Source organism: Papio anubis, chromosome 6 (genome assembly GCF_008728515.1).
Source record: "Papio anubis isolate 15944 chromosome 6, Panubis1.0, whole genome shotgun sequence".
Taxonomy (NCBI): domain Eukaryota; kingdom Metazoa; phylum Chordata; class Mammalia; order Primates; family Cercopithecidae; genus Papio; species Papio anubis.
The window spans coordinates 53,834,545-53,860,892 of record NC_044981.1 but is presented as its reverse complement, the minus strand read 5'-3'; the positions used below and the strand labels follow the sequence as shown (position 1 = coordinate 53,860,892).

At 33.1% G+C, this 26,348-nt stretch overlaps 1 protein-coding gene across 2 annotated transcripts in view; it reads right to left on the bottom strand.

Moving 5' to 3' along the window:
- Positions 1-839: 839 nt before the first annotated feature.
- The window catches only part of HCRTR2 (hypocretin receptor 2), a 116,280-nt gene continuing 90,771 nt past the window's right edge, over positions 840-26,348 (bottom strand). The window contains exons 4-8 of one of the 2 annotated variants that reach the window (XM_009205398.4): positions 22,617-22,732; positions 7,931-8,151; positions 5,147-5,268; positions 3,135-3,360; positions 840-1,003 (exon numbers count right to left, since the gene is read on the bottom strand). In XM_009205398.4, the coding sequence (XP_009203662.1) occupies positions 949-1,003; positions 3,135-3,360; positions 5,147-5,268; positions 7,931-8,151; positions 22,617-22,732 (740 nt within the window). In that variant the 3' untranslated portion in view covers positions 840-948. Of the gene's footprint in view, positions 1,004-2,829; positions 3,361-5,146; positions 5,269-7,930; positions 8,152-22,616; positions 22,733-26,348 lie in introns of those variants that run through there. The other variant, XM_021937394.2, reaches the window with a different exon arrangement.

The following is a 26,348-nucleotide window of genomic DNA, read 5'->3' as shown; positions in this document are numbered from 1 at the left end:
AACAGTTTTGGGGTTTTTTGCCATTCTGATATTTCAGGTTTAAGCGTAGCCAGACTAAATGTTAGAAACATATTTACCTTAATCTTCATTAAAACAATGTGTCTTGGGAGTGAAATTCAATATCATTTTGTCTGCTACTTGCAATTAACTCATCAATAATTTATAACAGGTGTTTAATATCCTATAAATTCTCCAAGCTTTGGAAATTCAGAAGTAAATTTCCTCACAAACTGGGAGTAATCTTTAGCCAACAATAAATAAATTCAAGTATGAAGGTTTTTGTGGTTTTATAGAAATTCAGAAATAACAAAGTTAAAATGGATTCAATGTTAGATAAATTTATATCATCCCTATTGATAAAAGCTCAATGACATTGACAACTTACATTAAATCTTTGAAATATAGCAAAAAAAAAAAGAGATACATATTTAAGGTATAGCATAAAACAGTCCCAACACATTCCTTTCAAAAGATGTCTTTGCATTTGTGTTACTAGCAAATAATGAGGTAAACAGTTGACTCTTTGTTTCATAAGATTGGCAGGGTTTGGGAACACCTGTTTCTTTACCATTTGTCCTATTAAGGTAACCATACTAAATCCAGACCTCTTAGAAAGATTCCTGGATTCACATGTTGAGTGCTATGTACATGGTCTATTACATTCCCAGAGTTTAAGTACTGGTTTTATTTTATTTTATATCTCTTTCCATGAAATTATCATTCTTAGAAACTACCTGCCTCTGCAAAACAAACTTTAGTAAGTATAAATAAGATAGGGATTTTAAAGTTTTACTTAAAAACTCAAGTCATCCAGGTGGACGTAAAACACACAGGTGCCTTAAAACCAATCTTTCACACTGCACTTATCAATAGCGATTGTTTTGTAAACTGTAATTTTTTAATAAGATGACATGAGTGAGAGTCAACATTGATACTCAGCTTCTTCTTTCAGACATCCAGCCACACTGACCGTAGCGATGATGGTGGCCCCTGTTGTAGACACCTGTGCAGTAAAAGACTATTTCACACAGGCTGATAAACTTATGTCAGATGGTATCAGTTAAAGCAGTGGGATCTCAAATCTTAAAGTGCTTCAGAATCACCTGTAGGGCTTAACACACAGCTTCCAGGCTATCACTCCTAAAGTTTCTGGTTAAGTAGGTGTGGGATAGGGTGGAAATTAGCATGTCCAGTAAGTTCCCAGATGATGCTGATGCTGACGGTATAGAAACCACATTTTGAGAATCACTGATTTAGAGCAAAGGAATTCTGACTTCCCATCCGTCACATAACTGCTGCTCTCTGAGTCAGTTTTTTCCTTTCTCTCCCCCTTTCCCTCCCAATCTCTCTCCCTTTTCTCTCTTTTAAATTATAAATAGGTATATTTGGGTCTAAGGAATTTACTCTTCCTCTGAGCTATTACTTGACTATTAAGGCATATTATCAACATTATTTGAAGTTATCCTCAAACTTTTTAAAGTGCTATCATCACAATCCAAAAATTACAACTCTCCTTTCATGCAGCATAAATAAGAAAAGAAGTTCCGAAATATACAAAGGGGAGAAAGGAGAGAGTTAAAATACTTTGCTTTCACTGATATAGTGCTTATATTTTACAACATGATCTCAATAAACCTTGTATAAGAAGATAGTTTTTGCTTTGAGTCATAAAAGGCACAAGGTAACAGAATCCCAAATTCCAAGATTTGAAAACAAATTGTGGATAATTAGGCTGTATTACTTTTCTCTGAGAGTAATGGAAAATGAAAAAAAAAACCAAAAATTAATTTTCCATGAAAGTTTTTCTTAAACACTGTGCCCCATATCTTTTGTTTCTATACAATCAGAACACCTGTTACGATAGTATGAGATGAAAATCATCTTTCATAAACACTTACTTTTAATTTTCAAGTAAATATTTGAATCAGAAGAATTTTTCAGGGGAATAAGTTTGAATATTCAGTGCTTTGACCCCTAAACCTTACATTTTCTACAAAATATACGATCATCTATTCATTTATGTGTGAGTTAAGAGCAAGCCCCTCTGTTTTTTTAACCACCTGGTACTCAGCTTCAGGCCCAGATGGAATCCACTGACATCAACTGTCATTGTAAGTAAATTGAAAAAAAAAAAATGCCACTGTGCTACAAACTTTCTGGTGAAGACCACTGTCCTTGGTAGCTTCACTGCTCTGCCATGACCAAGAATTGTCCCCCAGATTGTTTGCTGCCTTGCACTCTGTCAACATGTCTCCCTCACTAGACTGAAGCTCTTTTGTAGGCATGTTTGCATTGACCCCACCTCATTCCCTAGCACCTAGCACAGTGGTGCATTTTTTATTTAATCTAGCAAGGCTGACTGTGTCATTTTTTTGTTTTTGTTGTTAAAATAACATAATGATGTGATTTAGCTTATTCTTAAATGTTAAAGTCTTTCATTAGAGATGGAAATTATGTTAAAACTTTTACTGTAATAGAGTCTTACTGGCCATATATTGAGACAAGAAATGTTAGTAATGGTCAATTTGCAAACCTGAGAAAATTGTGTAAATGAGTGAGTATATAGTTTTGTAAGACAGTTTTGAATTACCTAACACAATATGCTATTTTATATATAAATATTTTCTCAGATATCACATTATAACAACAGTCTTGTGATTTTTTTCAGAAAAAAAAACTATTAAGTCAACTAACATGTCTATTGTTAATTCAGAATTAGTAATTGCTACTTCTTTTAGTAGCAAAAAAAAAATCATTGGATAGATTCTCGTAATTTTTAGGAACCATTTGAATGTGAGAGATTAAAATAACAAGGGATTATAAAAAGAATTAGAAATGTTTAAACATTTAATTAACACATATTATAATACACGAAACTAAAAGTGAAATAGCCTGAAATAAGTTCAATTGAAAGTTAAACTTCTAACATATTTAAATCAAAAGTTGATAAATCATTTTAAACTGACTTTTTTTTTTATTTCCAAAGAGCAATAGATAAAAAAAAAAAAAAAAAAAAAAAAGATCCACAAGTAATTTTAGCTTCACATCAATAGGATAATAAAATTTTTGTTCCCAGTGATTTTAAAAAGGATAGTTTTACTCAGGTATCCTTGTCATATGAACCAATATTCTACCAGTTTTGAAGTGGTCCTGCTCCATTGGCTGCTGGGAGTGTGCTTATGCTAGTGAGCACGACTTGCTCGGAAAGTTTTGATATGTTATCAAAGTTGCTGATCTGAGTGGTCAAGGACTTCCGGCTCTCTGTGCTAGTTCGTCCCCTGGTGAGCCGATCCTCCTGGCGATGGTGAACTCCAAGGCAACAGCAAGAAAATGCAGCTTTAAATTCCTCTCGAAATTTTCCTGGCAAACAGAGAGAATGAAAGGAAAAGGAATTATGCATAAATGCTTCAACAAGTTGTGAATAGGGTACAACTGAGTTGCTCCCTTGAGCCAAACTAACAATGAGGTGTAATATTTTGCAAAGATGGGGAAAATAGAAAAAGGAAATTGAGTTTATTGGAAGCTTGGTAGACTCTTGAAACAATGAAGTATTTTCATAAAATAATGAGGCTGCCTTTCATGTATGGTGCTTGGAATTTATTTCATTCCTTTATAGTCAAACCTCATATATTTACACATATTGGTATATTTTATCTAAATAACTATACCGGAAGTGATCATCAGTAGAAGAATGCTCAGAGATATTTAATAATTAAACACAGTGAAACTTATGTCATACAAAGCCAAAATTATACAAAAATTACTCCTGCATTTTACTCTAAATAACTGATATTGAAACAATTAAATCCACAAAATACTTAGAAAAATTCACTCAAATATCCAGAAAATTTCCAGTTTCATAATCTATGTAAGAAAGAACAAAGACTGAAGGGGGAAAACTACTGTAGAAGGTATTCCTTGTCTTTAAATTATGGAGGAGACATTGGAGAACTATGTGAATGAATCAGTCACTTTTATTAGTGTGAATGGCAGTATTGGGAATCATTTCTTCTCTCTTAGCCTCAGCTACCCACTGAGTTATCAGTGATTAAATGAGAAGATGAATGTTCACGGGCCCAGCACAATAGCAGTCACATAATGAGTTATCAGTGGTTATCAGTTGCCTCCTCTAACTCAATTTTATCCTCCATACTAGGACTTTGACTTGGTTCTGTGACTTCTGCTTCAAACACTTCTCATTACAACTTCCTTATAGCCTTTACCTGCTTACTGCGAGGTTCAGAGCTCTAGTCATTGTGCTAGATTTTTTAAAAAAATAGAACAAAATTGTTTCTCAACAATCTAATTGGTTGCCTTTTTTTTTCAACCTATGCAACCAGAAGGCCAAAGATCAAGTTGGAAGATGCACATGCTTTATTAAACATGCCACAAAATGAATTTCTGTTCTTCCATATAAAATCATCATGCAGTTGAAGATAGAAATAACAAAGAAATCCCCAATGAGTTGGAGAGTAAGGCAATGTAAAAATGTAGCTAATTAAAACACAATTCTAAAAGTCAGTCAGGCAAAATATGAATAAACAATAGTGATTTAAATGATTTTTATAATTATATTGATTCCATAAACAGATACAAATTGTATAAGTTACACATATATCTATGTGTGTATCATTTAACTTATGTGTTATTTTGGAGTATTACTACTTTTGGTAGTTAGTGGGAAATATTGAGATAAATCCAAGAGATGATACACACAAGAGAAACGTTAATATAGCAAAATATCTAAAAGTGAATAGATTCCAATTCTGTCTCAATTAGGGTACACATTTTGGCAAAGGAATAATATAGCAAGGCAAAACAGAACAAAGTATTTTATATTTTTGTAAATCAAGAGTTTAAAGTATGTCATGTAAGATTTTGTGTTATTGATTTCTCAGAATGTTTACTTTTCTATTATAACATTTCTTATAAGTTTTACATGGAAAAAAATCACTTAGTTCTTTTTCTCTGATGAGTCCAGTAACAAATATGTTGCCTCAAAAAAGAAGAAACTCAAGACAAATCAGGTCAGGGATAAAGAAAAATCTCACATAGCAACTAAACTCTTCATGTAATTGAAGAGTGTTCATTGATTTCTCATCCTTGGTTAGAACTGTGGCTTATGGAAGAAAAGTTGAAAACTCACCACTGAGAAAATTATAAATAATTGGATTCGCAGCACTATTGGCATATACAAGCCAGTGTGAAAAGGTAAACCAGGCATACACAGTCTCTCTGTCGTCGGTGTGGGTAAACATCCCAAATACTCTGCAGGAAAAGAAACAACAGAAAAGTATCTTTTAAATAATGAAATTCAAAGGTGAATGAGGCTATTGGTAGAGGTTGGTCTGACCCCTGTCCTCCTCGGTTGCAGGAATTGACCACAGATTGGTTTCTGACCCTATAATTGGTTTAGAATAACTTCAGTGCCTGAACAGAACCTCCAGAGCACAATCAATAAATCAAAAACCAAATCAGGTCAGAGAAGGGTCTCTCCCTTTCACAAATAGCAGTTGCAGTATTTCTTGTAAATAAGAATACAGAAGTTGAATATATACCTTCTTTATTTCATTTTCTTTCTACATACAATTGAATAATGTTGTATTAATATTCCATTATATGTATCATTTAAAAATCACTCCTAAATGATAGTCTTCAAGTACTTTTTCCTACTTTCATTTATGTATTGATCAAAGTATCATATGCCTTCAACTGCAGTCTTCCTGGACTATCTGAAACTTGCCTTCTGGGACTCCTTAATACCCAAAGAAGAAACAGTTCTCAATGGGCAGAATTTTGGTAATTTTTAAAAATTAATGAGTGTTAATTTTTCATGTATTATTTTAAACTTTAAAAAATGTTTTATTATGCTATCCTTAAAGACGATTTAAAAATTTCCTCCATACTTAGAAATATTCCATCTATTAAATTCTAATCGCTAACCTACAACAGATAACTTACAGCTACTCCATAAGATTATAGGTCAAAAATTATATATATTTCCTGCTAAAGTCTCCATCTTTGTCTGTGTGTGTGTGTGTGTGTGTGTGTGTGTGTGTGTGTGTGTGTGTTTTACAACAAGAAGGCATGATAACAATGCATTTCTGGTATAAGGTTATTCTCTAAAAAGTACTAGAGTTTTACAAAAATATTACATAGAGTGAAACAATATGGACAACATAAATTTGTACTATGTTATGACCCTTTACCTCAAAATGTCTTTGAAATCTTGGACAAATCTGAACTGTTGTAAAGAAATTGGTTTTGACTAATCCGGCAAAAAGTTAAGTTTTAAGGAGAAGAAGCTAGGAATGGTTTTTGTGGGAGAAAGAAAAAACAAATTTCATATGCAAGGACAAACAAATATATAAGCATTTGAAAAAAATGTGTGTGGTAACAAGAAAAACAATCTTCAAGTTCTTGTTTTCAAAAGTTTTAATGTTGTGGAAAAGAGTAGAATGCCCAAAAACTTGAAATATTTTGAATTTAACATGGCCTTGCTCCTTTGACAGTTATTTGTTTTCCTTGGAAAGGAAGGGATTTGAGTCGGAAGAATAAGACAAATATTATTGACAAAAAAATATTTGGAAATAAAAGGAAAGAGCAAGTTCTGAGATACAGGAAATCCAAATACAGAACCCAGAGAGAGGTAAATCCAATTTTCATTGAATTTAGACTGAAAGAAGATTAAAAAGAGAAAGAATAAAACCCATCTAGTAACATGTTTATAAAGTTCTTAAAAGCAGAAGACAATATCTAGAGGTGGCCATAATAAATTTATATTAAATTTTTGTTAGCAAAAAAATGATGATAATAAGAGGCGAAGCACAAAAAGATATGGAGGGCAAAATAATTTCTATTTTGTGAGCTGGCATATGTCTGAAGGACCCAGGCCACAAAAAAATCATATATCTTTAAGGCTGTGACTGTAGTAAGTAGTATTACTGAACAAACGTTTATTCTCCATTTCTTCTCCATTGAAAAAGCCATTAAACAATCAAAAACAGGGGCCAAAGAGAATGAGAACCCATTGCAGCTGGTTATACCACCTTTCTTCTGACTCCAGCCAAAGCTGCTGCTCTTCAGAGTTCCCAGCTGTGAGGAATATGATATTGATTCTGAATCAGGGAAAAGTGAGAGGAGGAATTCTAGCTTAAGTTCGAAGCCTGCTCTAAACAGAATTGGCATTGCCTTGGGACCAGTCTATGTGGAACAGTTTTGATAATTCCCAATAAAGTTAGCTGGCCATGAAGTTTAGTGTGTACCGCTGCTTCTGCATCTGCTGTTCATGTCATGGGTCAATATTTTTAACTTAATAGTTGTGCCTGCAGTGTAACAAATAACACACTTTCCCTCACTGATTTTTATTAATATTTGTCCTGAGCTTGATTCAGTGACTTCAGGAAATGAATTCTTCTGTTTAGACATTCGACATACATATCTGCCTTGATTGCTTTTTTTTAAAAGTGCTCACCAATGCACTTTTAAGTATAATTAGAAAACTAACGTAAGATTCTTATCTCTTTTTATCCTTAAGAGAGAATGCTCTCACAATTGCCTATGTTTTTGAAAACGAAGTTTTGAAAAACTCATTTGTTCTCATCAAGAAAGAACTGCAAGCTGTAAATTAGTTGTTACGCATTAGAACTTTGTCTGCATCTAAGGTTTAGCAACTAGCTTGAAGAGATTGGAGAAACATCTGTTTTATGTCTGCCGTGCAACTGAGAATACGCATGGACAAAAAGCACATGTCTGAGCACTCTTAAAGGCTGTTCGCCTTACCTGCTGGTAACAACATAACTGAGTCATCTGGCCTGACAAGGTGTCTAGGCAGAAAGTTTAGGTTTTTCTCTGGCTAGTAAAAAAAAATGTTAATTAAGAATCAAGAAATGGCAGGCTATTTCATGTTCAAATAACAGGTAAGTTTTACCTCTTTAGCACATTGAGGATGCTAATTGGTAGATAGCAAATTGCAAATACCAAAAGCACAACCATCAACATCCGGGCTGTTTTCCTTCTGGCTCGGATCTGCTTTATTTCAGCCGCCACAGCGCTTATCCGGGACTTTGTCGGCTGTCCTGGCCCTCGAGGCTGTGAAACAGGCTGCAGGGGCTTCCATTTTCTCTGAACTACAGATGATGTTCCAGGAATCTGAAAGGAGAGGAGACAGACCCTTATTGCAATTTGACTTAGGATAAGTTCCACTTTGGGGAAATAATTAGAAAACACAGTCAGGAAAGGCTTCCAGACGCCTGAGGTGTGGGAGGTTTGAGCGCCTGTTTCTCCGGAGCATTTGCTGAGCTTAGTATGTGCTTGGCATTAATTCAGTCGAATGCCAAATAGGAGTTTGGGTGGGAAAAAAAGTTAAAACATCAAAATTTTGTCGATGTTTAAAGAAAGCTGCAAGTGGAAAAGATATTTCCTTGTAAAAAGAACAAAGCCTGGGAAAGGAGGATGATAAAGGGATGACAGCCATATTATCTTGTTAGGAATTTTTGTTCAGCTCAGATACCAAAGTATAAAGCAAAGGAAAAACCCAGCAAGTAACGCCAAGCAACCTGTATGGATTTTTCACGCATCAATACTGCCATCTGCTGCCAGACAGAGAGATAGGACTTAACTACCTATAACTTTTTAGGTTTTCTGCTTCTCAAGTTCGGACAAAGCAAACTTTTTGAATGAAAGGATATTTTTAAAAATCAAGTATTTTTTGTTGTTCACTATTTGTAGTTATGAAATTGTTTGAAATCAATTTTGTGGTCCAGCCCTTTAAAATGCACACAAAACCATTGAGGATTTTTGTGATCTTACATTAATATTTCAAATAGCTGGAATTTGTAACAATAATTACACAATTTGTACTTTTCCATTTCTTTTTCTTTTCAGAGTTATTTGATAATAGCAGGGAGTCCCTCCAAGTATAATATTTTCTTAATTGTAAGCTCGTGAAGATTGATAGGGTTTAGTGAACAGAACAATAAAATTCAGCATGCATAATTTTTTAAAGAGGAAAACGTGCCAACAAGCACAAGAAAAGGCCACCTTAGTTCTAATAAGATTATTCAGCTTTGGTTTTTGTTTCTGTGCTGCAAACCAGTACTGACCAATGTGTCCCTGTGGCCTCTCAGAATAGATGTTCAATGGATTTTATTGCTTTTTACACCACAAGATCGAAGTCTGTTCGATAATCTTTGAGAACAGAATTTTACTTATATGTCCACACAGATAAATTAATATGACATTTCCTTTGACCATCTTCTCTCTTGAAGAGGCAAATGATGTTAACAAAAACCTGCCCTTAAATGGAAAATATCGGATAAATTATTTGTCTTCTCACTCTGTATGTCTTGTCGTGTAGACAACCCTTTTTACATAGTAGTGGTTCAACTCAATCTTTTAACCCATTAGTTGGGGAGAGATGGGAACTTTCTCTTCTGTGACTCTCATTTTAAATAGCAATTTTTAAAAATAACTGATGAGAATGAGCAATGGATGCTGGAAAGTTCCAGGAGACTTCTATCATGAAAAGCCTGTATGTGTCTGCTAAATGATCCTGAATTGTTTTCTAAATGATCTCTGAAAGATCAATTAAACTTTAGTGATTCTATCACTAACTTCCCCTGAAGAAGAGAATCAGCATTCTGCATCTGATGACTTCTGCAACCATTAGAAACAGTTCTCGATCACCTGAGGTTGGGAGTTCAAGATCAGCCTGACCAACATGGAGAAACCCCATCTCTAGTAAAAATACAAAGTTAGCTGGGCATGGTGGTGCATGCCTGTAATCCCAGCTACTCGGGAGGCTGAGGCACTTGAACCCAGGAGGCGGAGGTTGCAATAAGCTGATGAGATCACACAATTATACTCCAGCCTGAGTAACAACAGCAAAACTTCATCTCAAAAAAAAAAAAAAAAAAAAAAAAAAAAGAGTTTTTCATAAAGAGAAACAGCTGTGGTCCCTGACATCAGGAAAAAAATGTAGTGATGCCCTTTTTAACAATCATCTAAATAAGGATAGAAGATGCTGAATCCTGCACTCATTTTGAGGACACATAAATTTCTCCATTGATAAGCTGTCTAGAGACACTGAGAATCCAGAGAAACTCAGTATAAAATTCAGAGGAATAACTGACATTACTGAGCTCCAGGAACTATGCATTAGTAATCCTGGTACATTATTGTAAATCTCACAGATTTCAATCAAGCAGGCACTGAGAAGGATTAAGTAGAATACATGCACCCCACTTTTACTTCATGATTATAAATAAACTTTATAAATAATATTTAACACAAAAATACACCCTGAAAAATGTATTATCACAGTTATGAATTGGAAATAGCATGTACATGATGGACCTTAAAACCTACTCTGACTTAAAAAGTGTTTGTGACCAGGATAAAGTTATGAGGAAGAAGCACACATGCTACAAACATTAAAAATATGATGAATAAACAATGAATTTGCCAACTTACATGAAATGGACAAAGCCCTTGAAAGACAAAGGTGACCAAAACTGACACTGTACTTACAAACCTTGCTACAAAAAAATTTCCAGGCCCAGATAGGTCCATTAATGAATTCAATCAAACAGTAAAGGATAAGTAATGCCAATCTTGTTCAGACTTTTAATGAAATGTACAGAAAATATAATATTTTTCAACACATTTCATGAGGGCACATTCATCTTAACAATCAAAGATATGATAACAAAAGACAGCTAACAACTAAATATCCTTCATGAATAGAGATAGAAAGCACTTTAAAAATATGTTATCAAATCAAAGCCTGCAATATATAAATAGGATAATAACTTTTGCTCAATCAGATTTATTCTAGCAATGCAGTGTTGGCTTACCACTCAAAAAATCAAGTCTTCTGTCACCACTTGTACTCAACATTGTACTGGACTTTGAGCCAATACAAGAAGAAAAGAAAAATAAATAAATAAATAAATAAAATGCATACAGATTGGTTCTATTGAAAAGAAATTATTGCTTACAAAGATCATCCTAAAGAATCTACAAAAAACCCACTAGAACTTATAAAATAATTTAGCAAAAGGAGCAGGACACTAAATCAATAAACAAACAAAAAAATTATACTTCTATATACTAGCAATAAATGGAAAATAAAATTTTAAAGGTTTCAATATCAAAAGAATGTGTTTTAGGCACACATTTCATAAAATATATATAAGTATATATATTTATTACATATATACTCATATATTAAATATTTAAGTATATATTTTATTTTATTAAATATATACTTACAGATATTTAATAAAATATATATTTTATTTTATTAAATATATATGTGTATATATGTGTATATATTTAATAAAATTTTATAAAATATATATATACTGAAAATGATGAAACATTGCAGACATATAATAAAGAACTCCTAAATAAATAGATTAATTGTGTTCATGCATTAAAAGGCTTAGTATTGTTAATATGGCAATTCTCCCCAAATTGATCTATAGATTTAATGCAATTAATCACATTCAATACCACAACAGTCTTTTTGGTAGAAATGAAAGTACTGATTTTAATTTTTTATGAAAGTGCAAAAGGCCTGGAATAGCCAAAAGGTGGCCATGAGTGAGAAAAAGATAACAAACGGAAATAAGACAAGAATTTTATCTGGGAGGAGGAGGAACAAAGAGTTAAGTTTGTGGCTGGATGAGTCTGAGAGTTTGGATGATGATTTTTCTTAATGCATAGCAAATGCCTGCACCATTTGCTAAGTGCTAAGAAACTTGTAGGACAGGTCTCCTTTCTCCTTACCCTACTCTGTAACCCATTACCCATTTCATCATAATGGAGTACAACAGATATTTGGTAGGCACTGGCTGTCTTATATGCAGCAATAATCTCCTTACATTTCCCTATTCAGCAGGGACCGTGAAAATTTTTCTTCACCCTTACATTCCCCATCATATGAAGATGACTGCGTTCCAACTCCGAGGGAGTTTTTCACATTAAATTCCATGACTTCCTGACACTTTTTGTTTACCTTGGTACTGCTCTGATAAAAATTAAGATTTGCATGCTAAATTTTTATAATGAGGGCTATAATTTTATTTGTTGCTTTTCTTAACATCATTCTCATTATGAATAGCTCCACTTTCAGAGTGTACAGATGGCCCTTATCAACTGCAATACCTGATCTTCTCACTATGCCTCCTGCCCCTTGGCCAACTCCAGATCTGTTGTCTCGCAACATTATTCTGTCACACAGCCTATGACTTCTTCTTTGCAAAAAAAAAAAAAAAAAAAAAAGGTTTTCCCTCTGCTCTCTGGGACTTGATATATGGTTTCATGAAATAGGTTCTCTCAATTTTGCACGCCTATGGACCATTTTAAAGTCCATAGAAGTACAGAAAAAAACTTTAGTCAGAAAGTACAGAAAAAACAACCTGGGGATAGTTCCTATTATAGTCTCTCATTACATTAACATATCAAATTGTGTGTTTAACCTTTTTTGCTTCCCTGTGGTTTCAGCAGCAGAATTTTCTTTAAAAAAAAAAAAAAAAAAAAAAAAAAAACTTCCGTTTTTAAAATTTTAAAATATCCATAATTTTTGTTCTTTTTTTTTTTTTTAGAAAAAGACATTTTATTGAGATATAATTCACATACCATAAACCTCACTGCTTTAAGGGGTTCAAAAATGATTTTTAGAATATTCACAGTTGTGCAACTATCACATCATCACTATCTAATCGAGAACATATTCATCACCTCCAAATGAGGCTCCAAATCCATTAGCAGTCACTTCTCATTGTCCTATTCTGCCGGTCGCTGCCAAGGACAAATTATTTTGGCTCTATATATATTTGCCTGTTCTCAACATTTCATGCAAATAGAATTATGTAATACGTGGCCTTTTGTGCCTGACTTCTTTCACTTAGTATGTTTTCAAGATTCATCAGTCTTGTGGCACATATCAGTGCTTCATTTCTTTTAATAGCTGAATAATATTATATTGCTTGCATATAGAACAGTTAGTTAATTCATTTATTCATTGATAACATTTGGGTTGTTTCCCCTTTTTGGCTACTATTAATTTTATACTGTTATGAACATTCATGTGTAAGTTTTTGTGTAAACATGCCTTCAGTTCTCTGGGTATATAGCTAGATATTGAATTGCTGGGTCATGTGGTAATTCTCTAAGATTTTGAGGAACTATCAAACTGTTTTCCAAAGCAGTTGCATCATTTTGCATTTCCACCAGCAATGTAGGAGGATTCCAATTACTCCACATCCTTACCAATAATGATGATTGGCTTTTAAAAAAAATCTATCCTGTTGTGTGTGAATAGGTGTCTCATGATTTTGATTAATATTTCTCTAATGAGTAATGTGTGTTAAGCACCTTCTTATGTGCTTATTGACCATCTGTATATCTTCTTGCAGAATTGTCTATTCAAATCTTTGCCTACTTGTAATTGTTTTTTAAATTATTAATTCATAAGAGTTCTTTAGATATTCTGGATACAAATTCCTTACCACAAAAATGATTTGCAAATATTTTCTGCCATTATATGGGCTGACTTTTAACTTTTCTAATGGCGCAGTTTGAAGCACAAAAGTTTTGTTTTCATAATGTCCAATGTATCTATGTTGTCATTTGTTGCTTGTGGTTTGGTGTCATATTTAAGAACCTATTGGTTAAGCCAAGGTCATGATGATTTGCTTCTGTGTTTTCTTCTAAGAGATTAGCACTTACATATAAATCTGTGATTCATTTTGAGTTAAGTTTTGAATATGGTATGAAGTGAGGTTCAACTCCATTCTTTTGCATGTGGATATACAATTGCCTTAACACCATTTGTTGTCAGGATTATGATTTTTCCCATTGAACTGTGTTAAAACCTTTATCAATACTCAATTAATCATAAATATGAGAGTATTTGTGGACCATGAATTCTATTCCATTGATTTATGTGACTAACTGTATGCAAGTACCACACTGTCTTAGTTACTTTGGCTTTTTATTAAGATTTGACATTAGGAACTAAGTTTTCCAATTTGTTTTTCTTTTTCAAGATTATTTTGACTATTCTCTATTCCTTGCATTTCTACATTAATTTTAGGATCAGTTCATCAATTTGTGTCCAAAATGCAAAGCCATCTGGGATTTTAATAGGAATTGTATTGAATTCATAGATTAATTTGAAGATTATTTCTATTTTAACAAGACTGAATCTTCCAATCCATAAACACAGAATATCTTTTCATTTATGTAGTCCTTCTTTAAGTTTTTTCAATGATATTTTGTAATTGTATGTGTACTCTTCGTGTACAGATTGAATCCCTTATCTGAAATTCTTGAGACCAAAAGTGTTTTGAGATTTTTTTTGAATTTTGGATTATTTTCATATACATAATAAGATATCCTATAGATGGGACTTAAGTCTAAACCCAAAACGTACTTATGTTTTATAAACACCCAATACAATAGTCTTGAAATAAATTTTAATAATTTTGGGCATGAAACAAAGTTTTGGTTGACTTTTGATGTGACCTGTCACATGAAGTAGCAGGGGAATTTTCCACTTCTGGCATCATGTTAGCTCTCAAAGGTTTGGGATTTTAGAGTAGCTAGAATTTTAGGTTTTGGGATTAGAGATGCTTAACCTGTACTACATGTGATTCAAGGACTGTGTTGGTAACCTTTCTGAGACTGAATATGGTGATGAAGAACAAAATGTTACAGAAATGGACTATTTGATGCTTGAATGGAAATAGCTGACTCGAGAAACTTGTATAACGGTGGACTACTCATTGAAGTTGCTAATAATTATGATTGTAAATGATATTCATGTATAGGACTTGAAAATATTGAAGGAATATTATTTAATTGATTTGATCAACATACTATTTATTTTTAATAATCCAGAGCCATTTCCTTTTCACTATTTTTGTTGCCTATATAGAGAGGAGAACCACATCATTTAGCAGACGCACCTTTTTAAATACAAAAATAGGGTAATTTTCTCCCTGGATCTTTAGTGGTTATGTTAGAATCCTCAGCAATACAGTGAATTCATAATTCTCTTTTTAGGGAATTATAACTGCTGCATGGAATCCATGTTTCTATAATTTCTGAACATTCCCTAAATATACATGTTTATGCTGAAGACCTTTTTTTTTTTTTTTGACAAGAGTCTAACTCTGCCACCCAGGCTGAAATGCAGTGGTGCAATCTTGGCTCACTGCAGCCTCCGCCTCGAAGGCTCAAGTGATTCTTATGCCTCAACTTCCCGAGTAGCTGGGATTTATAGCTGGGATTATAGTCTTGCTCTGCACCACCATGCCTGGCTCATTTTTGTATTTTTAGTAGGAACGTGATTTCGCCACGTTGAACATGCTAGTCTTGATCTCCTGGCCTCAGGTGATCCTCCCGCCTAGGTCTCCCAAAGTGTTGAGATTACAGGCATAAGCAATTGAGTCTGGACAAAGTCTCTTATTAAGCTTCTTTTATTAAATTTATTTCTAGGTATTTGATTAATTTTGTTGCTATTTAAATGATTTTTGTTAATTTCATTTTAGATTTTTCTTTGCTAATGCATAAAAATGAAATTGATTTTTGTATATTAATCTTTCATCCTGAAAACTAGCTGAACTCATTTATTTGTTCTAATGTATTTGTTTTGCAAAATAATTTGTTAGGATTTTCTATATAAAATATCACATAACCTACAAGCAGAAATAATTTACCTCTTATTTTGTGATCTTCATGCCTTTTATTTTTTATTATTGTTAATATTATATCTTGCCTGTTTGCCCTGTAAAGAATCAGTTCTATTCAATATTGAATAAAAATGGTTGTAGCAGACATACTTGTCTTGTTTCTGACTTTATTAGGGAAATATTCAGTCTTTCACCATTAAGTATGCTGTCAGCTGTGAAGTTTTCATAGATGACCTTTGTCAAATTGAGGAAGTCCCATTCATTCCCAGATGGTTGAGTATTTTTTATCATGAAAGCATATTGTATTTTTTTCAAGTGCTTTTACTGCATCTATTAAGATGATCATGTGGTTTTAGACATTTATTTCATTAATATGATGCATTACATTGATTTTCATGTGTTAAACGCACCTTGCAATGGTGGGCTAATTCAGTTGATCATTGTGTATAATTATTTTTATATATTGTTGAATTTGATTTGATAGCATTTTGTTGAATACTTTCACATCTATATTTATAACTATATTAGTGTGTAGTTTTATTTTATTGTAATGTCTGTGGTTTTAGTATCAGGGAAATTCTGACCTCATGGAAGGAAATGAGAGTGTTTCCTCTTTTTGTGTTTTTTGGAAAAAGTTGTGAAGGACTGGCATTAATACTCGTTTAAATGGTAAGTAGAATTCAATGGTGAAGCCACTTGGGCTTCTCTCTGTAGGAAGTTTCCTGATTACTGATTCAATCTCTATTCAGATTTCCTAATTCTCTTTGAGTAGGGTACAGTAGTTTCTGTCTTTCTATGAAATTGTCCATTTCATCTAGGCTATTTGTTGGCATACATTTTTTCATACTGTCCTCTTATTCTCTTCTTATCTCTGTAATGACAGTAGTGATAGATTCAGCAAAAGCAAATCAAATTGGGAAGATAACTTCTGATGATAGTGATTTTTGTTTTCTCTCTTTTTTCTTGGTTAACTTAGGAAAAGGTTTCTCCTTTTCTCTGATCTTTTCTGAGTTCCAACTTCCTGTTTTATAGATTTTTTCCTATTGTTTTTCTATGCCTCATTTATTCCCTTTCTAATCTTTATTATTTCCCTCCTACTGTTTGCTTTGGTTTTGATTTTTTTTTTTTTTTTTTTTGTTTCTTTTGGTGGATAGGGTTTTCTATTTAAAATCTTTCTTCTGTTTTAATATAAATGTTTATACCTATCAGTTTCCCTCTCAGCACTTATTTTGCTGAATTTTGTATATGTATATATGTTGTGTTTTCACTTTCATTGATCTAAAAACATTTTCTAAATTCCCTTATGATTTCCTCTTTTACTTATTGATTATTTAAAAGTATGATGTTTAATTTTCATACAGTTGTGAATTTCAAAAATTTATTTCTATAATTAATTTCTAATTAATACAATTATAATTCTATCATGGTAGGAAAATGTATTTTTTATTATTTTAATTTTTTAAAATGTATTGAGGCTTGCCTTAGAGCATATCTTATGATGTAACCTGGAAAATGTTCTATGTGCACATGGGATAAACATGCATTCTTCTGTTTTTGGTGGAGTGTTCTTTAAATATCTGTTAAGTCCAGTGGTTTCATAGTTTTGTTTAAATATTTTATTTCCTTGTTGCTATTCTGCCTGTTTTTTCTATCCATTACTGCAAGTGAGTATTAACATTTTGAACTATAATTGTCTAGCTGCCTACTTGTCTCCTTAATTCTACTAGTTTTTGCTTGGTATAATTTGGGTTTCAGTTGTTAAATGCATCTATGTTTACAACTTTTATATCTTCTTGATGGATCGACTCCATCATCATTATGAAATGTCCTTCTCTATGTATAGCAATATTTTGTTAAAATTTATTTTGTATAATTTTAGAATAAGCACATTAACTACTTTTTTGTGATTATTTTAGTACTTCTGTTATTTTACATTTAACCTATTTGTATATCTGAATACAAGGTATGTCTCTTGTAGACAGCATAAAGTTGGATCATGGGTTTTTTTTATTATTGGTTGGTTTTTATCTATTATGTCAATCTGTGCCCTTTGAAGTATTGTATCCATTTATATTTAATTTAATTATTAAGAAAATATAATTTATATCTGCCATTTTACTATTTGTGACTTATATATATTGTATATCTTATGTTCTTCTATTTCCTCACTACTGCTTTATTTTGTGTTAAATATTTTCTGTATACTATTTTAATTCTTTTGTTGCTTTACCTATATTTCTACATTTTTCAGAAAATTATTTTCTTACTGGTTACACTGGGGATTAAAATTAGCAACTTAATCTAAATAATCTGCTTGGATTATGCCAATGTAATTTCAATAGTATAAAACAAATTTGCTGCAAAATAGCTCCGTTTCCTCCTCCTTTTTGAATTACATCTGTATACATTATAAAGTGAATCTTCACAATTTTATAGCTATTGTTTTATGCAGTTATTCTTTAAATCAGATAACAGAAGATAAATATGTTTATTCTGTCTACTGTATTTACCTATGTAGTTACCTTTACTGGTGCTTTTTATTTTTTTGTATGGACTCCAGTTACTGCCTTCCTGATTTTGCCTCGCAATTGTAATTTGTTTGCTATTTTCTCACACTAGACTGATTTGTCACCATCAACTATTATTTATCTTAAGTTCTCTTTGAAGAATGCTGAATAAAGAGCAGCAGAAAACTTTGTGATAAGAGCTGGGAAGGAGAAGGTCTTTCAAAGCCCTTGAAAAGCTGAACTATAGTTTCAGACCCAAGTATCTATTACAGTCCATTCTCAGTACCTCACACCATAGCTGACACAGAGTATGTGCTGAATAAATGTGAAATAAATTAACACAAGCACATGATGATTAAGATTTAGTGTTGAATTATATGAAAGGTCTGAACTAGGAAAAATGCTGACAGATAAATGAAAGGGTCAAGCAAGCTAACTTCTTTAAAAAAATAAGTTTTAGAAAATAATCTGTAGAATTTCTTGAGTACTCTGGGTCAAATTGCCAAAAAGAGAGAAACAGAGAGAGAGAGAGAGAGAGAGAGAGAGAGAGAATTTAAGTAGTTCACAGCAATGTATTAGCTAATTCTTTTAATGAGGCTTAAACTCCTTGAGAAAGTCAGACAAGGACACACAATTTGCTCACTAATAATCTTACACTTACTAATTCAAAAGCACACAACAGATTTCATGCATCTCTGTAATTTTAAGCAAATAGGACAAGCTCGTCATTTGATGGCTCACTTAATGTAGCCTATGGCACACATAATACCTTACAACTTTGTTTATAGACACTGACAGTTGGAAATTGAGAGTTGCTCAAGCAGAATTCTATGTAATCACCCATTTGAGGTTAATTCACTTTATTGTGGCTGCTAAAGTGAGTTCAGCTGAACTTGGCATTTTCCATTCCAATCTGTTTTGTAAATGATTTTAGTTTCACAGCCCAAACATTTTACTGCAAATCTTCTGAATTGTGTGGCTTGCACTAATCAGCATAGTTCATGAAAAGAATGTGGATTATTTCTGAGTCTGTGATGCAATTTATTTTAAACTTTACTTCAGAGTTTGGGAAATTTCAAACTATACGCTTAAATGGTGGAAAATTAAATTGTTTGGATTTTGGTGTCACTCATTTATTTAACAAACTTTTTAAAACATTTTCTGTGGCTGGGCGTGGTGGCTCACACCTGTAATCCCAGCACTTTGGGAGGCCAAAGTGGGCAGATCACGAGGTCAGGAGAGCGAGACCATCCTGGCTAGCATGGTGAAACCCTGTCTCTACTAAAAAATACAAAAAATTAGCCGGGCATGGTGGTGGACACCTGTAGTCCCAGCTGCTCAGGTGGCTGAGGTGAGAGAATGGTGTGAACCCAGGAGGTGGAGCTTGCAGTGAGCCAAGGTCGCGCCAGTGCACTCCAGCCTGGGTGACAGAGTGAGACACTGTCTCAAAGAAAAAAAAAAATTTCTCTGATGGTACCATGTAAACTTTAGGGTAACCATGGTATCATGGTAAAGTTTTACCATGTTAAAGTAACAAGACAGATACATTACAACCTTTAAAGAGTTTTAAATGTGTGCCAATTTGTAAATAAATGAATAAGAAATTATAATATATTTTATACAATGCACACTAACTAGTAAAAATAAGGAAATAGGGCATAATCTTAACACCGAACATTCTCCAACAAAATCTCAATCCAAATCTAAAACATCTTTATTTCCACATGCTCATTAATTGCTTTTTCCCCTTCAAGAAATTCTAATCCATTTCTACAAACGTTTATCAGAGTAACTGGGCAATAGATTCTCTATGTCCTCTTTTATCTAAATTTCCCCAGCACTTTCTCCTATTCTACTTGCTTTTTCCTTATGAAAAATGTGTGCTGAGCACGTGCTATTTCTAGGGGTACAAAGATGACAGCGAGACAATCTTTATCTTAGTAGAGCTGACAGACAAAGAAGCAGCACTATATTGGTATTTCCATGTGCATTTAAAAAAACAGAAACAGTCACATACACCAATTCAACACATGCTCGTTATTTTAGAAATATAAGTACAATTAGTTGAGAGGCCATTATTAAACAACATCTATTAAGATATTTTGTTTAATGAGCACTTTCTATATTTAGGCACTGGAGTTAATTCATCTAAGCAAGCTTACCCAACCCACCTAATATTTTGTTTTTGCAGTTCTGTTTTGGGTTTTTTTTTTTTTTTGGCTTTTAGCAGCCTGAAGCCATGGTTTTTTGTTTCTGTCTCTAGTAATAAGCAGAAAATAGGGATGAGGAATGGGTTTTACTGGCCCAACCAGAAATAGAAACTAAGAACCCACAACTGTGTTCTCTCCCTTGGACACCCCTGAATACATGTAACAAACCTATGAGGAAGATGGTATGTGACCCCATTTTAAAGTTAATAAAGGGAGTCACAGAAATTTAAGTCATTTACAAAATTCATGTAACTACTAAGTGGTGGAGTGAGGATTTAAATTCATACAGTCTGGCCCTTGTGTTTTTGACTTCTCTGTAGTGTATCATTCCAGATCATTCATCCCCACCTTGTAGGAAGCGCCCCATTGCCCTGTGATGTGTGGTGTCTTTCTGTCAGAGAAGAATGCTTCCCCTCTTCATGGTCAAGTTTAACCACATGACTTGTTTTAGCCAATGAAAAGTGAGATGTAACACATGTCGGTTCATAAAAGACATTAAGAGAAAATATACTTTTCTTCCAGTTTTCTTTTTCTCTCAGTCTCAGAATGGCATGTGCCAGAAAGTACCATTTCTTCAGACTAGGTTCTGGAATAAGAAAACATACGGAGCACAGTGCCCCAGCCAATCCTCACCACTGACCTGTAATATGAGTGAAACAGAACTGTTGTTGCAAACCTCATTTTGTAATAGAAGAATAACCTAGCAAAACATGACAGATACAATAATAGGTACTAGGAAACAGGATGCTGTAGTAACAAACACCCTAAAATATAAGCATTGGCTTCATAGGGAGGTGGAGAGTGCTGAGAAAACTATCACCAACATCTAGAAAATCACCACTCATGTGTCATAATGGTCCACATTTGTTTTTATAGTAACAAATGATGGGAAACAAAATTTTAATAAATGTTGCTACTGGTTGCACTTGTAAGGTCATAAAAGAAATGACTTCTTTGTAAAAGTAGAGGAAAGGAGAACATTTGAAATTATGAGCCATGTAGTGTTGAAAAATATGAGTGTTGCTCATCCAGTCAGTGACAGATGATCTTGAAAAATGCTTTGAATAACAAGGGTTGATTTAAAAAACAAAGACACATCCTCAAAGACCAAATAAAGTGTTTGTGAAATATTTTTAATGAATTAAGGTGACTCCAGTAAATCTTTTCAGTTGGATAAAATGTGTCAGAGAAAACTGACTAATGGCATGGCTTTCCACAAGCCTGATAAACTAAATATTGACGATAAGTGTAAAGAAGGAGGGAAATAGATCTCTGAGAATTATGGCATTTTAAGATACATTTTACAAAATGTGACAGACGGAGCCACATCGTTTTTGTCTCTATCTTACAAACCACTAAATGTGTTTGTTGGTGATTTGCTTTGCATCATCAAGGTTTAACTTAAATGTTACCTTCCCTGGATTAGATACCCTTTTAGTACATTTTGCTCTGATTCTCTGTGCTTATATTTAAAGAAATTTTCACCCTGCATCTGACCATGTCCCTTCTCTAGACTATGAATTCCTCGATGGCAAAAAGTAGAATTTTTAGCTTTTTTTGTGAGACGTGTATGTGAATGGTTCATGATATATATTTGAGGAATTAATAACTGAGTGAGTGAATACAAACATTCACTGATACAGCAGAATTATCTAACAAAGTGTAGTAACCCCAAATCAGCATTATATAGTTTTTAAAATTATACATTCTGCCTGAGTCATAATCTTCTAAAGAATGAGATATTTGAAGTTGGAGATTTAACCCATATGTTCAAATGTATTAAATAAATCTGATTAAAAATATGACCTTTTAGAGTCTCAAAAACTCTAAAGGAATTTTTATCTGCTATTTCTCAGAGAAAGCGAAATTAATGTTATGCCTAGACAAAAGTTAATCAATCACAGATGTTAAATTTTGTTTAAAATGTAAAGCACTTCATCAGGTTATAAAGTACATTTGCTAAATATTACTCTAAAAATACCTAGACATATTTCTATGTCTAGGTTCTCATTATTTTAGAAGAACACACAATATGATAATTTTCTGAACATGTTATGTTGGTTCAATGTATTCTTCAATTTTGTTTATACATGCATCCTAAAAAAAAAAAACACAGGCAAATTATTTGGAAGGAATAGCAAATAACAAATTATATGTGGAGGAATAACACACACAAATTATTTGAAACTACATACCTGTCGACACCAGAGTTTACGAAATATTTGCAGATAAGCCAACACCATAAGACACAGTGGTGCCATATATGTCACCAGAAAGAAACAGATGTGGTACATCTTGGGATAAATTTCACCTGGGATGAAAATCAAAACAACAAAAGCTTACATTATAATTGATGGACTTTTTAAAAAATACATGTCAATGCTTTTCTTCAAAGTACATATTTACCCTTTATTTGATGTCATTGTCATATTATATATGCAAAGGGGAAAATAATTCATAATATTTAACAACTTACCTTTACTCAGTATATGTGTATACACATACCAAATGTAAAGTCTTAATTTCACTTAGTGTACTCAGATAAATAACAATTAGTCATTTCTTAATTTGTGCTACCCAAAGTCAAGTGTTCACTTATTTAAAGGCCCTTTATTTGACTTGATTACATCTGGCTAATTAACAAAATTAATTTGGGTTATTCTAAACTTTCATTTACAAAAAGGGACATGACTCAATGAAAACCTAATAACTAATGCTTTGGTTAAAATCAGAAGAAAATATAAACTCAATTGATTCTTCCTTATTAGAATGTAAGTTCCCTGAGAAATGGGAGGCTATTCCCAGTTGTATCTCCAAATACAAATGTGAAAAAAATTTTGAAAACTAAATACGATAAAAATTTGACAATGATTCTTTTTGTTGACTTATTGGAACCTATACAAAATTCCTTCTTAAGCATAGTATGTCTGTGGTGTGTGTATGCTTTTATTAAAAATACATATATGCACTTTTAATAACAAGAATTTTAAGGCTTTATAACATTAATTTTCTCCAATCCAATATGAATATTTTCTCACTTGTTAAGCATAAGCACCTCTAGGACTGCAGTAATTTTTTTATTTATCATTAATCCTATGTACACAGATGATACACATCACAGATTAGCCACTTATGAACAAGTTGATTAATGACTTCATGGCATTGTGGTTTAATATTTTAGCTTTTGTAAATTATATTGATTACTAACCTTGTAAATACTTTAGTGTGTGTATATATATATACACACACACACCCCCTATTACATATTATATGTTCCCTACCTATTTTATATATAATATATATAATTATATATTATATATAGGGAATCTGAATTTATTTCTGTATTTATTTTTTAAAATTTTTTATTCCAATAGGTTTTGGAGGAACAGGTGGTGTTTGTTTTTATTTTGATAGGTTTTAAGGGAACAGGTGGTGTTTGGTTTTACTTCAATAGGTTTTGAGGAAACAGGTGATATTTGGTTATATGAATCTTCACTGGTGATTTCTGAGATTTTGGTGCATCCATCACCCATGCAGTGTACACTTTACCCAGTCTGTAGTCTTTTATCCTTCACCCCCTCTCCTACACTTTCCCCTGAGTCCCTGAAGTCCATTTTATCATTCTTATGCCTTTGCATCCTCCCACTTATGAGTGAGAACACATGTTGTTTGGTTTTCCATTCCTGAATTACTTCAATTAGAATAATGGTCTCCAAATCCATCCAGGTTGCTGGGAATGCCATTATTTCATTCCTTTTTATGGCTGAGTAGTATTCCATGGTATATACATACCACATTTTCTTTATTCACTCATTGATTGATGGGCATTTGGGCTGGTTCTATATTTTTCCATTTGCGAATTGTGCTACTGTAAACATGTGTGTGCAAGTATCTTTTTAGTATAATGACTTATTTTCCTCTGGGTAGCTACCCAATAGGGAGATTGCTGGATCAAATGGTAGATCTACTTTTAGTTCTTCAAAGAATCGCCACACTGTTTTCCATAGTTGTTATACTAGCTTACATTCCCACCAGCAGTGTAAAAGTGTTCCCTCTCCACCACATTCATACCAATGTCTTATTTTTTGGCTTTTTGATTATTTGATTATGGCCATTCTTGTAAGAGTGAGGTGGTATTGGCCAGGCGCAGTAATTACAGGCATGAGCCAATACCACCTTTCTCTTACAAGTGTTATTCCAATACCACTAATTCCAATAATAAGTGTATTATTACTAATAACACTTGTACGAGTAAGGTGGTATTGGCTCATGCCTGCAATCCCAGCACTTTGGGAGACCAAGGCAGGAGAACCTCCTGCAGGAGGTTGCAGACAGCCGAGATAGCACCACTGCACTCCAGCCTGGGTGACAGTGAGAGGCTCCGTCAAAAAAAAAAAAAAAAAGTAAAGTGGTATTGCATTGTGGTTTTGATTTGCATTTCCCTAATTATTAGTGATATTGAACATTTTTTTCATATGTTTGTTGGTCATTTGTGTATCTTCTTTTGAGAATTGTCTATTCATGTTCTTAGCCAACTTTTGATATGACTGTGCTTCTTTTCTTCCTGATTTGTTTGAGTTCCCTGTAGATTTTAGAAGATATTTTTATACTAGCTAGTATTTGAATGTATCACAATGGTCTATCTAGTTTTACTGCAGTGTAAAAGAGGAAACAATATATCCTGCATAGATTCCATAGATAGACATTAAATGTAATAACTCATAATTCTAATTGAATGCTAACACAACAGAGGTGTTTTGTTTTTCTTCTAAAAATTACATACTTTATTTTGACTTTTCTATTGGCAAGGAGATTTATCCCATATTATTATTGAGGAATAATGCTATTGCCTCTATGCATTTTATTCTTTTCATTACTTCTTAAAAGGGATGTAGAAACATGAAAGCTTGGTTACATGATTAAATTTGTGATAAGGGCAGTTTATAGTCAGGATTAATCAATAATAATAAGCATGATGATTGTGATAATAATAGATAATATTTATTGAGCAATCATGATTTGATTCTTGCTGAATATATTTTAACATATTTATGAGTTTAATATCCTCCACAATCTTATTTCTATAGCCCGTCTTTCAGATGCCGTTGAGTTTGAGTCTAATGTTCTCCACATTCATCCTAAACCCATCTTATCTTTCGGTTTAGATGTCTTTATCTGCTGCAGTCTTCAGGGGGGTCAGCAGGATGCATGTGTTGGCAGGTCTAAGAGACCAATTTGAGGTGTCATTTGTAGTTTCTCCCTGGCCCAGGTAGCACTCACCTACCTCATCAGTTTCTAACTTCCTTTAAAGTTGATCCTGTAAAACAGGCCAGTTACATAAAAAGTGATAACATTCAAGCATTTCTGACTGGAGGAATAACAAACAGTCTTTCACTTTGAAGTGCCACAGCCTACACAGCATTTGTTGGGCCAATTTCAGAGGAATCTGAAAGTGACCTCGGCACTTCCCAGGCACCTAAGAGGCTTTGAACTTTTATTTGTTTTGAAGAAGTGTCACATGAGCTTTCCACATTAAAAAATCTATATAACTTTGAAGCTTACGTACCTGTGAAGCCCTGATGTCTGCGTAAGACAAATTGAGTGGATAGAGGAAAGCAGATTTGACAGGTAACTTTTTTCCACTGCAGCTATGGATAGCATCACGGTGATAACAGTTTGGCGTTTTGAATAGATGGTAGCAAAAGCTCCTTATGTGGTTGGTATATTTATGAATAATTAGAAAAAAACATGTAATTGACTGCTAAATGCACATTATGATAATGAACACTGATATGGAAAAAAGATCAAGCAAAATTATACTTCCAGGGTAGGATAGATTGTTTTAATAAGGAGATTATAATAGATAATTGGGGAAACATGATAGTCTTAAATTCCTCATTTTACACTTAGAGTCTAAGCTGATTAAA